The following is a 12,544-nucleotide window of genomic DNA, read 5'->3' as shown; positions in this document are numbered from 1 at the left end:
CAGAAATACTAGCATAAGCTTAGTTGGCCAAGATCTGTGTGAGCACCCCCGTGTGAGGAGTTGGTGGGAACACCGTGGTTTTGAGGACGGGGTCATGGTGTGAGTCCCCTGTGGAGACAGACCAAACTGTACTCCCAGCATGGTGTACAAAGTAGGAAACTGAAGAAAACACGGAACTGCTGTCCTACGAGTAATAACGTTCCTGTAGGTCTTATTTTCTTTGCATGCAAATAGCCATCACGATTAGATTTCCTGCCGTGGATCTCCACTGATGTCGGCCATTTCTCTTTTAAAGCATTCTCCAGCAGTTACAGAGGGACCAAGCCCATGCCGTGACGCCTGATAAAAGTCAGTTCCGATCACTAAGTGACGCGGTGCAGAGGCTCCTCTCCTACCACGTGTGCCAGGGCTCCATGCCCACAGAGGAAGACTTGAGGAAAGGTAAACGGGCTGTCACCCCCGAGCGCCCCTGTGACACCAGGCACCGTCCTGTGGATGCCCCACAGGAGAGCAAGAGCCCTGTGGCTCCCAGAGAGTGGTCGTCTTTGTATTTTTCATCGTAGACCTAACTTGTTCCCGATTTACTCAATGTCCTGGTCCCTGTTTAGGGTTGTGACTTCCTCTTCTCAATATTCCGTGAAGGGACACACAAATGTCAGAGCATTTTATTGACCAGTTTGGGGGGGCAGTGAACCCAGAGCTTTGTTTGGGCTGCCGGCCGCAGATGGGATGGCTCTGAAGTCGGTAGTCTACACAGTGATTTCTCGTGTTTAGGCAGAACGCAACCCCTTAGCTGCTACCAGCAGTTTTATGAATGAGGTAGATGCTTCAGCCCCCCAAAAGCGTTCTTCGAGTTCCACAGTGAGCCTAGGGCATTGCTGTATGTCAAGAAACTGGCGAAGATGGTGAGGATAAAGGCCCCTTCGTGCCAGCCCGGAACCCCGTCCATCCTGATGCCTGGCCCTGCTGTGCCGCTTCGTTCTCCCCTCCTTCCCGACACCGTTCCCAAGCCTGGGCTCCATCAGTGCCCCTCCGCTGCTTACCCCTCCCTCACCTAGCCACCGGTCTTGCTTACCTGGCTGAGGTCTCTGATCTGAGCACAGATCGGTCCCCAGTCAGTCCCCTGGGAGCTTTCCTGGCCGGTCCAGGGAATAGGGGCCAGGTCCAGCATGACACAGGGATGCAAAGACTCGGAGTGGTTAGAAAATGTGAAGTCTTTGGAGACAGGCAGGCAAAGGACAGTGCCACAGCACCGTGACCTGTCATGAACTAGTTTGTGTCCTTACGTAAAACCGGTCTGCCCAGCCCAGACTGTAGGACCTCCTTGTTCAGCTCCTTTCTCGTTTTTCATACCATTGGAAGGGAGTGGAGCTTTGACCATCTAGACCAACAGATCCTTCTCTATTCATTGATATTTATTGCATGTCTGTGCTGTATGGTTTTCTTTTATAGGTGATGTTAAAAGTATTCTGGTTTTGGCCCCTAATTAAAGTTAAAATAAGCTAGTACTGCAGTGAGTTGCCCAGTCACCTAACAGTGGACAGCGAGGGAAAGTGCAAAAGCACGTTTAAACAAGGAAAGCTAATCTAAGAAGTGAAGACTGGCACAGGCAAGACATGTTGGAGGGATGGAAGAGTAATACATTTTGGTCCTGAGAAAGAAAAGACCTAGTGAGTGATTTGCACTCTCTTACCATTTTCTCTCTCTCTCTCTCTTTTTTTAAAGTCGACAATGAATTTGAAACAGTTGCCACTCAGCTCCTAAAAAGGACCCAAGCTATGCTTAACAAATACAGATGCCTGCTTCTAGAAGATGCCATGGTAAAATTCATGCTACCAAGCATATTTGTTTTTTAAAACCCCACAGGTCACAGCTAGTAATTCAGAGAGAAAAAAGCTTCAGGAAATTACATTGTCCCAACATAATTGCAAAGGCACAGATGCTGAAGATTGTAGAAAACCTTCCACCTGACTGGTGCTCCTGACACTTGACATTTGCTGCTCTTGACATGCTTGCTCACACCTGATGAGTGCTATGGTTCTGCTGGTTCCAAATGAGGAAACCAGGGCTTTGGTTAAATAATTTGCCTAACATCCTACAGCTCATGAGTTTCAGAGCAATTAGCAGAGCTAGGGAACAGACCAGGACCATCTGAGACCCCAGCCCCCATGCACACTCTGATGCTGTCAGCTGCCTCTCACCAGCCCAGAGATGTGGGGAAAATTGTTCACAGTAACATCTGAAAAGACCAGGTGATGACAGATGTTAAAATAGCTGTATCTTGTGTTTAACGGAGTGGTCAGTAACATGCCATAAAGCTCATGCATGATTTAAAAATGTACAACTTGATGGGTTTTAGTATGTTCCTAAGTTTGTGCAGCCATCAGCCACTGCCTAATTCCAGAACGTTAAATGTAGTTCTAATGTGCCAGTTCATTAGAGAAAGAAGATACCTCAGGAAATGATAGAAAGACCAAAGCTATTCTGAGATTTTAGAAGCAATCTGAAATCATACAGTCTTTCACCTATAAATTGGCCTCTTAGAAGCAGTTTCCAGTTTAAGATCAACTTTGAAATGTACCTGGGGAGCTTAGTTGAACTGCATTATTACATATACAATAAGGTGTAAATATATGTGTGTCTGTGTGTGTGTTTACATATATATATATATAATTTTTTACATATATTTACATATATATATAATTTATATTTACTTAAAATTGTGCCTCCAAAGTGTGAAATAGTTGTTCTTATACTGACAACCATTTTAGAAAAAAAATGCTGAGATATCAAAAAGACTTAACTCTTATCATTTTTGAGGAAAGGACCACTTATTTGGTCAAGTTATCTTATGTCTGCTATGAATTTTCATGTTAAATAAGACTCACAAATATAATTTAAGCTTTGATTCTGTAGAGCAAAAAAAAATTTTAAGGAAAGCCTTACTAAAAAAACACAATGAAAGCACAGTGAGAATAGGAAGAAAAATGTCATCCTAATGAAAAGATTTCTAACATATTATTAAGCAGAGGGGGAAATAAGAAAGATACAGGCCAGTGTGTATAGTTGCTGCCATTTGCTTGCAGAAATAAACAGAGAAGAACGTCAATGCATGTGTGTGCATAAAATCAGTCTGCATAGTATGACACTGCTAGGTGCGGTGCCTGCAGAGAGAGGCGGGGGAAGCAAGGAAGGCAGGCTTAGTTTTCACATCCTCTCTAGAAATCAATGGAAATCACCTTTTCCCCAAAAATACAATTTAAAAAAAAATGCATCCCTATGTGACAAGGATAAATGGGACTCCATGGGACGTGACTAGAACCTAGACACCAAGTCTTCACATCCGGTTGCTTCGTTTGTCTCAGAGATTCAGTGGGATGTTTGCACTTGGGAAAAGGCATCTGAAGTGACCAGACTCTCTCGTTTTCAGCGGATCAACCCGTCTGCTGAGATGGTGATGATCGATAGAATGTTCAACCAGGAGGAAAGAGCTTCTCTGTCGCGAGACAAGCGTCTGGCACTTGTAGATCCTGGTAAGACACGTCAGCGGAAAAGTAGAGGAGAGGTGCTGCCGGGGTTCCGGGCCGTGGGCCTGTGGGGAGTCTGTCCGAACCACCTGTGGGTACGAACCCTGAAGGTACAAAATGCATTCTGGGGACAAAAACCCAGAGCAAGGACAGTGCGTGGATACTCTGTGAGAAGGTCCGTAGTCAGCGTTCCTTATGTGATTGTGTTTCCCCATTATAAACGTAGAAGTCTCATTCCTTCTCTGGTTCTTGAGAACTCAGTTGAAGTCAGAAGCCTTCCCAGAAGCGTTTAAGCCTCAGCGAATTATCGAGTTGTCTTACCGTGTGCAAGGCGCCGGTAGGGGCCCTGCCCGCGAGCTCATCGGTTAAGATGCTCCCTTCAGTCCTTTGCTCTCACCCGCCGGTTTCCCACGGACGGCGCCGAAGGGCAGGAAGACATTCTCCTCCAGCCAAGGTTTTTCTAGCTGGACGAATTAAATTTACGTGAGGCGCATTAACAGGAGGGAAAAAAACTTCTATTACATGGGTACAGAGGCCCAGTAACGAAATTGAGACACAAAGAATGACCAAGGCAGGCAGTTGGTGTACTTTTTAGACAAACAATAAATCTATGAGGAATCGACGGGATAAAGAAGACTTAACTCTGGGAGCTTCAATTAGTAAGGAATTCTAAACAGAATTTGGGCTGGAGTAGTAAATTAGTGAAAAGTAACAAGGGCTCTTCCTACGCCTTCTGGGCCCTGAATTCCCCATTGCTGGTGATGAGGATGTCTCTCTGTCTCCTCGTCCAGGGTGGGCTCTTTTCAGGCGGAAGATTTATTTCCTGCTCTCGGGGACAGAGGAGGGTCTAAGTGTCCTTCTTGAATGGGCTCGGGTTTTGTTTGTTTGTTTGTTTATGTGGTGTGGGGTTTTTTTTGTTTTGTTTTGTTTTTTTCCCCCGAGAGAGAGAGTGTGTGGCTAGAGGGGGCGGCGGGCAGAGGAGAAAGAATTCTAAGCAGGCTCCACGCTCAGCACACCGCAACACAGTCTGCCTTTTAAAAATGAATCCTCGGGGCGCCTGGGTGGCACAGTCCTTTGAGCATCTGCCTTCGGCTTGGGGTCATGATCTTGGGGTCCTGGGATCAAGCCCCATATTGGCTCCCTGCTCAGTGGGGAATCTGCTTCTCCCTCTCCCTCTGCCCCCGACTCATGCTTGTTCTCTCTCTCTCAAATAAATAAAGTCTTTAAAAATAAAAAAATAAAAGGGCCGCCTGGGTGGCTTAATGGGTTAAGCATCTGCCTTCAGCTTGGGTCATGATCTCGGGGTCCTAGGATCAAGCCCCACGTCAGGTTTTGCTCAGTGGGGAGTCTGCTTCTCCCTCTCCGTCTGTCCCTTTGCGCCCCCCCACACTCATGCTCGTGCACACACTCTCTCTCCAATAAATAAATAAAATCTTTAAAAAATAAATTAAAAATTAAAATAAAATAAAAATTAATCCTCCTGGGGCGGCATCTGGGTGGCTCAGATCAAGCCCTGCATAGGGCTCCCCACTTAGCAGGGAATCCGCTTCTCCCTATGTCCCTTCTCCCACTCGTGCTCTCTCTCTCAAATAAATAAATAAAATCTTTTAAAAAATAAATAAATAAATAAGTGAATTAAAATGAGCCCTCCTGTGAGCACCTGGGTAGCTCAGTTGATTAAGTGTCCAACTCCTGGTTTTGGCGTAGGTCACAATCTCAGGGTGGTTAGATCGAGCCCCAAGTAGGGCTCCCACACTCAGCAGGGAGTCTGCTTGAAGATTTTCTCCCTCTGCTTCTCCCCCCACTTGCTCGATCGCTATCTTCCTCAAATAAATAAATCTTTCAAAAATAAAAATAGGGGTGCTTGGGTGGCTCGGTCAGTTGAGCGTCTGCCTTCGGCTCAGGTCATGATCCTGGGGTCCTGGGATTGAGTTCCGCATGGGGCTCCCTGCTTAGTGGGGCGTCTGCTTCTCCCTCTGACCCTCCCCCTGCTCATGCTCTCTCTCTCTCTCTCTCAAATAAATAAATAAAAAGCTTTAAAAAAAAAGTCCTCCTTGGGACGCCTGGGTGGCTCAGTCAGTTGAGCGTCTGTCTTCAGCTCAGGTCATGACCCCAGGGTCCTGGGATCGAGTCCCACGTCGGGCTCCCTGCTCAGCGGGGAGCCTGCTTCTCCCTCTGCCTGTCATTCTCCCTGCTTGTGCTCTCTCTCTCTCTGACAAATAACTAAAAAAAACTTCGAAAAAAAATCCTCCTTACTTTTTTCTGGCCTCTAAAATTTTTTAAATCAAATAACAGTATAACAATTCATGGAGTATAAATCTTACCCATACTTGCACCATCCTATAAAAGAAAAGTTCTTATTTCTCCCAGTTTTCTTCTGGTTCTGATTCCATTTGCATACATCATTTATGTATAGTTATAATCATATGCTAGATATGATTTTGTTATTCTGATTTTCTTCCATTTAACACGTCTGAAGTTCTTATCATTTGCTAGAGTCTTAAATAATATTTCATCAATTTTTAATACATTAATTAACCATTCCCCTACTGTCGTACTATTATTTTCCAGTGGCTTTATTTCCATTCCCCTAACTTCTTTTCTGATTCTTAAATATCAAGATTCTGCCTTACGTTTGGTGTGGCTCATGAAATCCCTAAAGAGAATAAATGATCCTTACACTTAGTCAAAAGGGAGAGTCTGAAAGAAATGCTATGTAGACAGGAGAATCCTCAATCTTTCCAAAAAGGAAGAGAATGATGGAGGATATATTTCTGTCCTTTTTTCCTAGAACCGGCCATCTCCTATTGCCTTATCTTGAATTGGGCTTATGGATAAACCCTCCCACTTTGTCACAGCTCCGCAGACACGAGTGTCCCGAGGACACGGATGTGCTCCATCCCCCGTGTATTTGCCTACACAGCCTGTGTTTGTTGAATGGAGTCTTCTTTTTAGATGTCAAGGCTGTGTCCCCTACATCTCACATTTTGTGATTTGGCGAAGAAATTGACATTTTGGCTTTACAGATGTCATCAGAGCCCTGTTTCACCTTTTCTGCCCTTCTGTGACAGCGGGCTGCCTCTGTGCCCTCAACCTCCCAGATCCTCCTAACATTTCTCTTGCATCCTGGGCCCCTCAAGCCTGATGCAGGGCAGTGCTCACTCACAGACCTGGTTAATCCACACGCCATTGTCCTTCCAAGCAGATACCATTTCGAATGCGTGTTGACCATTTGTTTGTTGCTCCTGGCAAAGTGCAGCTTTATAAAGCCTGGTCCCTTCACACTTGTCTACAGGGACCGAAGTGCCATCACCCAAAGACAAGCTGTTTTGTCCACTCCCGCCCCCACCCTAAAGCCTCATTCCAGGGCCCTCTGCTCCAAGGGAGAACCCAAGTTGATACTAGCGTCGAATTTCTGTTTTCAGACTGTTTCAAAGCAGCCATTAATAAAAAACTAGCTAAAGAGAACACGAAGAGGGGCCCCTGGCTGGCCTAGTTGATAGCGCATGCGACTCTTGATCTCAAGGTTGTGGGTTCAAGCCCCAGGTTGGGTGGAGCGATTACCTAAATAAATAAGTAAATAAACTTTAAAAAAAGAGAACACTAAGAGATCAAGACAAGTAGAGCTTTTTGCCCACCCTGGTTTCCCATTTGTCACCAAGCAGCTACCTTTTCAAACAGGTTTGACTTTCTTGTCTGGAAGCCACGGCTGCTGTTACGGGAAGGCCCCTCGAGTGTCACGCCCCTGCACGTTCGTAGACACGCAAGACTGGCTCACGGGGCTGGGCTGGGCTTGCACCTGACCCACCGGGGGGTCTGCTGCAGTGTCCTTCCTCTCGCGTTCACTCAGTGTTCTTTTTGTTCCCATTTCCAGAGGGTTTTCAGGCTGATTTCTGTTGTTCCTTCCAACTTGATAAAGCTGCTCACGAGACGCAGTTTGGCCGCAGTGACCAGCACGGCAGTAAAGCAGCCAGCTCTCTACACCTGACGGCCAAGGCCCAGAGCCGAGACCGAGCCAAACCAGGCCTGGCAGAACCAACGAATCATGACCAGTTTCATCTAGTGCCTAATCACATCGTGGTCTCCGCAGAAGGAAACATTTCTAAAAAAACTGAATGCCTCGGCAGAGCACTGAAATTTGACAAGGCGGGCTTAGCTCAGTACCGGAGCGCATCCGAAGAGAAGAGCAGCCGGAGAGAGTCCGTGAAGGCCGGCGAGTGCTCCCCCGGCCCCGAAGGGCACCGGAAAACCTCATCCCGAGGGGATCATGGTACTGAGAGCAAACTCTCCAGTATCCTAGTAGATTCTCACTTGGAGATGACGTGTAACAATTCCTTCCAGGACAAAACTCTGAGGAATTCTCCAAAGAATGAAGTTTTACACAGAGACATCATGAAAGGGTCGGGCGAGCCCCAGCCAGATCTGCAGCTCACTAAGAGTTTAGAAACAACGTTTAAGAACATCTTGGAACTTAAAAGGGCCGGGCGGCAGCCCCAGAGTGACCCCACGGTTAGCGGCTCTGTTGAGTTAGACTTCCCCAACTTTTCTCCAATGGCTTCGCAGGAAAACTGCCTGGAAAAGTTCATCCCGGACCACAGCGAAGGCATTGTAGAAACTGACTCCATTTTAGAAGCAGCTGTAAATAGTATCCTAGAGTGTTAATAGCAGCAGCCCTTCCCCACCCCGCCCCGAAACCCCGCCCCGGACAAGTTACATTCTTTCCTGGCAAAAGCAAATGGAAGTGGTCTCCTGTCTCCAGCCTGCTGGATCTTTCATCACAGGTTGTTCTTTCTGATCTCGATCCCATTCTTTGTTTCAGAGCAATACTCGTCGTGGTTACAGGGAGATCCTTTCGCGAAACGATTCCTTGTTAGAAAGCAGTCTGATAGGCCCGACACATTTCAAGTGTTAGGAAAGTGCTTATAGTCATTTCTGTGTTTGTTTACTTGTTTTAATTTAAAACAAAACACCGTATAACTCGCTGAGATCACAGTACACTTGGCCCTGGGTAAAATTCTGACAATCATAAGTCATTTGAAAAGAACAGACTTATTAAAGAAAATCAAACAGGACTGATAGAAGCTACTTTTTAAAGAATATCCCAGTGCATCTCCAGATTTTGCTGTTTGGGGTTTGTTGTCGTGGTCGTTGGGAGGGCGGACCGCCGGGTCGCGCCCCCTCAGCCTTCTCTGAGCGGTGAGTTGCCGGCTGCTCTACCAGGGATGCCACAGCCCCCGGAAGCAGCCGGTAGCGCACAAACAGGGCATTTGTAGGGTTTCCTTGCTCATCGTTCAAGTTCAAGTGCTTTTCTGATGCTCCCGGAGCAAAGCCTCATGCTTTTCAGCCGATGCGCGTTGAGTTTCATCTAGGGAATGCTCTGTTCTTAGTTGCAACAGCATGGCTTGAGATCATTTCACCAGGCCAAATAAAGGAAAACGGAAACCAGTTAAGTGGCACAGTGTACAGGGGAGGCCGGGATAGATAGAGCCTTGAGGAATATAATATGTATATATGTAAAAGCATATATATGTGAACTATTGAGAAAAAAAAAAAACAAGCGTTTTGCATTTTCTAATTGGATATAGTCAACATATGCTGTATGTTTTTGTTTGTTGCTGGGTTTCCTTTCATTTAATCTCTCCACCCCCTCTCCCACAAATAGCCAAGCGTCCAAAGCACTTTCGTTCGAAAACTATGTTGTAATTTTTCAGTTTAAACTTTAAGGGGACTTTGGCCTTGTTTTTGCTTCTTGTCTGAGAACAGTAGTCACCCCCCCGCCCCGGCAGCAATCATTACCAAAACACAGACAAACCAAAGTAACCAGCCAGCCCCCCCACTGAAAGAAAAGATCTGAGACACGGGATTCCCACTTGAGAGCCAAAGGACATTGCCCTGTCGTGGTCTGTGTGCGGCCCGTGTTCATATTAGTGAACATGACTTATTGCTTTATTTATTTATATTTCTTTTCAGGGAGATTTCCCCGGTTTCCTTCCTTGTGTTCCTGCCCCAGGTCATCCCATCTCTGTTCTTCCCTTCATCCTCGGTGTCATTATAACCAGCCAGTCTCTCCCATCATTGGGAAGGCGACATAACGGTGTTTCATACCCGCCCTCCCCCACATGTGCCTGCATGTACCTGAGCTGTTCAGATCCCGAGGCCACTCTGGTGACAGCATGGACACACCCACTCTTCCTCCCCTGTGTGCGCACTCTCTCATTTATTCTGATCTCTCTGGCTTTAGAGGTGCGCCCACTCGTCTCCACTCCCACACAGTGCCAGCATCTGTTTCTGGCTGTTGCCAGAACGGGGATGGACCCCCATTGTCATCATGTTGGGCGCTTCTTCTCCAGATTGGCCTGTGATGGAAAGGAAGGCTTCTGGTTATTCAAAACACGGCAACAGAAGACCCAGTCTCTCCCTGTCCCTCTCTGTCCCCACACTGCCTTCAAAGGAGCCCCCTCAGACAGCCAGTCTTCATAAAAGCAAAGTACCTTCTCCCCAGCCCCAGCCCCACCCCGGCCAATAGAACTTGGAAAATCTGGGCCATTTTAGGGTTCCCATTTTTTCCTTATTTGTGCCAATGTCCAAGTTGCAGATTTCCCCTTTTCCCTGTATTGTAACATATTAGAAGATAAGTTGGTATTGCCAGTTGGAACTTTCTGTTTGGGCAGCCCTGGGGTAACACCCTGCCCTGAACCCTGTGATTTCATAGGCTCTTCTCTTAGGACTCATGCTTCCCTCATTCCTAGCAAGACTTAAAAATGGCACCTCCTAATCAAATTCTTCTCATTGTGGAACTCTCTACCCGGAAGCCTTCATGTAGGCTACTTAATGGGTTACATTAATTACTGCCAATCAGTGGAATTCTTAAGAAAAAGATAAACTTCATGTACATTTGTCACCTCCCTTTCTTCCCTGTCCTGCCCTGCTACCCCAACCCCCGCCTTTCTAAGCACCATCTCAAAGGGTCTTTTCAGCCCTGACACTTGTCTAGCAAACTGAGAGCCTAATTTACCAAAATGAAACTTGTAAATTCTTGTGTCTTTGTATGTAAGTTTACTTTCTATGGAGGAAAGATTCTAGATAATGACAAATGAAGATTACGAAATGTATTTTACTCCTGTGATTAGGTTAAGCACACATGGGTCCTAACTCGCATGTCGAGCCCCCTCTGGCGAAGGGTAAGAGAGCTCCACCTCGGACGGCCAACTTTCAGTTGTTCAGGTTCATTAGTCAAGGTTAAGTTTTAGAACTACTTGTACTCAGTAACAAAAATCATTTACTTCCCTTTTTTTTTTCCATTGTTGTTGTGAAAAAGTGTGTATTTGTTATTAAGCATTTGATTTTCTGTGTCCTTAAGTACTGCCTAAAGATAAAGCAAATTTTAAACTGGCAATTACGAAAAAGAACTATTTTAGCTCTGAAGAATTGAGTAGATTTTGTTAGATTAGGGAGGCCTTACAGACTGACTTGACTTACAGAGGACGCGTCACTCACTGTCAGCGTGGTGTGGGCTTTATTTGCTTAAATACCTTCATTTGTATAGTACGTCTCACTTGAAATTGCTTTGTATACATTTTGTAAAAATATTTATAAAATGTTTTGTAAAAAAAGTATAACAAATTGCAGTTTATTTTGTTATGTTGGATAAATACTGTTAAAAGAAACCAGTCAGTAATTATATTGTTAATCCATGGTTAGGAAATGTTTAGTTGGAGATTACGAAATGAAACAACCATTGCAATACAGCCAAAGATTTGGGAAAATGTGCAACTGTGATTGTCTTGATTTTGCAAATAGGAATGGCTCTTTCCCCAGAAGAAAAGGGTAAGTAAGTGTTCAGTGGGAGTTCAACCGAAATAGATTTACCATCCCAAACAGGAGACGAACTAGTGAGGGAATAGGATTGTAATTGATCGGCCTTTCCAAATGATTTCAAATTCAACAGGGTGGGTGGGTGAGAAAGTTTAGTCGCGTCCGTCTCCGGCCTCCATCCTGGCTCTTGTTACATGGGTCCTTAACTGAGGAAGGAAAAAGAAGGAAAAATGGGGTCATTTGAGAAGTTACATAAATGAGCCTCGATCTGCAGGAGGTTTTCTTCAATATATTTATTTTGTTTCAGTTAAGGACAAGAAGGCTAAGGGATAGGGACAGAAAACTATTTTACACAAGACTTATGCCAGAATTAACATGCTTCTCTCTGGATTCACACATTTGAGCCATTGAGAAATACCTCTGTAACCTTATCTGTAAAATCAGCCCCCTTGAGGCCCTTCTGAATTCCTGCCCTCATAAGTGGGACTCTGTCCCAATTGTTAGGGAAACTACCATAGGGTGAAATGTATTTCTGGGGGTGAAGGTAGAAGGCTCCTTAAATTTTTCTTTGGGGCCTAGGATTTACACTAACATTCCTTATGGTTTAATTATGCCGCCCTCACACACACACACACACACACACACACACACACACCCTTAAAGCAGTAGCAGTTAGGAAATCAGGATTCTGCAGTAATCAATATATAAACAGGAAGTTGTTCTCCTATAACTAACAGCAGTCAGAGTCATTACTGACAGAATAGTTACATCAGTCGATGGATCCCTTAATGTCTTTTGCAGTGTTGCCCTGATGTCAAGATTCTCTTGCTAAGGACAAATGTGTACCCAACATGACCTTCCTTACCCCCTTCAGGCGATTTGCAATGGGAGTGCCCCATGAATGAAGAAGGAAGGATGATCTGGCTGCTTGATTAGGACCAGTGTCTGTTCCCCAGGGCCATGCCCAGAGGAAAAACCAGGCATCGTCTCTAAGGATGGTTAAAGCCCTCAGTCCTGTGTATGGGGGGGGGGGGGGTTCCAGGAAGGGGGCCAGTGGATTATTTGGGGACAAAGAGAAAAGGAAGAAACCACAGTCTGGGGGCGCTGAGACACCACTGCTCAGGCAGGACGGCTGTGCTGTCCTCCAGGGGCTGGCTGGTTGCAGGCTCTGACTTTCAGCCTTGTGTATGTTCTCCGAGACG

General features: G+C 45.7%; 1 protein-coding gene across 2 annotated transcripts in view; it reads left to right on the top strand.

Moving 5' to 3' along the window:
• The window catches only part of BICRAL (BICRA like chromatin remodeling complex associated protein), a 95,696-nt gene extending 84,401 nt beyond the window's left edge, over positions 1-11,295 (top strand). For both annotated transcript variants that reach the window (XM_045800694.2, XM_045800702.2), the window contains 4 exons: positions 296-441; positions 1,726-1,820; positions 3,431-3,533; positions 7,402-11,295. In XM_045800694.2, the coding sequence (XP_045656650.1) occupies positions 296-441; positions 1,726-1,820; positions 3,431-3,533; positions 7,402-8,189 (1,132 nt within the window). In that variant the 3' untranslated portion in view covers positions 8,190-11,295. The remainder of the gene's footprint in view (positions 1-295; positions 442-1,725; positions 1,821-3,430; positions 3,534-7,401) is intronic.
• The last annotated feature ends 1,249 nt before the right edge of the window (positions 11,296-12,544 follow it).

This window comes from Ursus americanus, chromosome 29 (assembly GCF_024610735.1).
Source record: "Ursus americanus isolate L20-20 chromosome 29, mUrsAme1.1.p, whole genome shotgun sequence".
Lineage (NCBI taxonomy): Eukaryota > Metazoa > Chordata > Mammalia > Carnivora > Ursidae > Ursus > Ursus americanus.
This window is presented reverse-complemented; position numbering and strand designations above follow the sequence as displayed.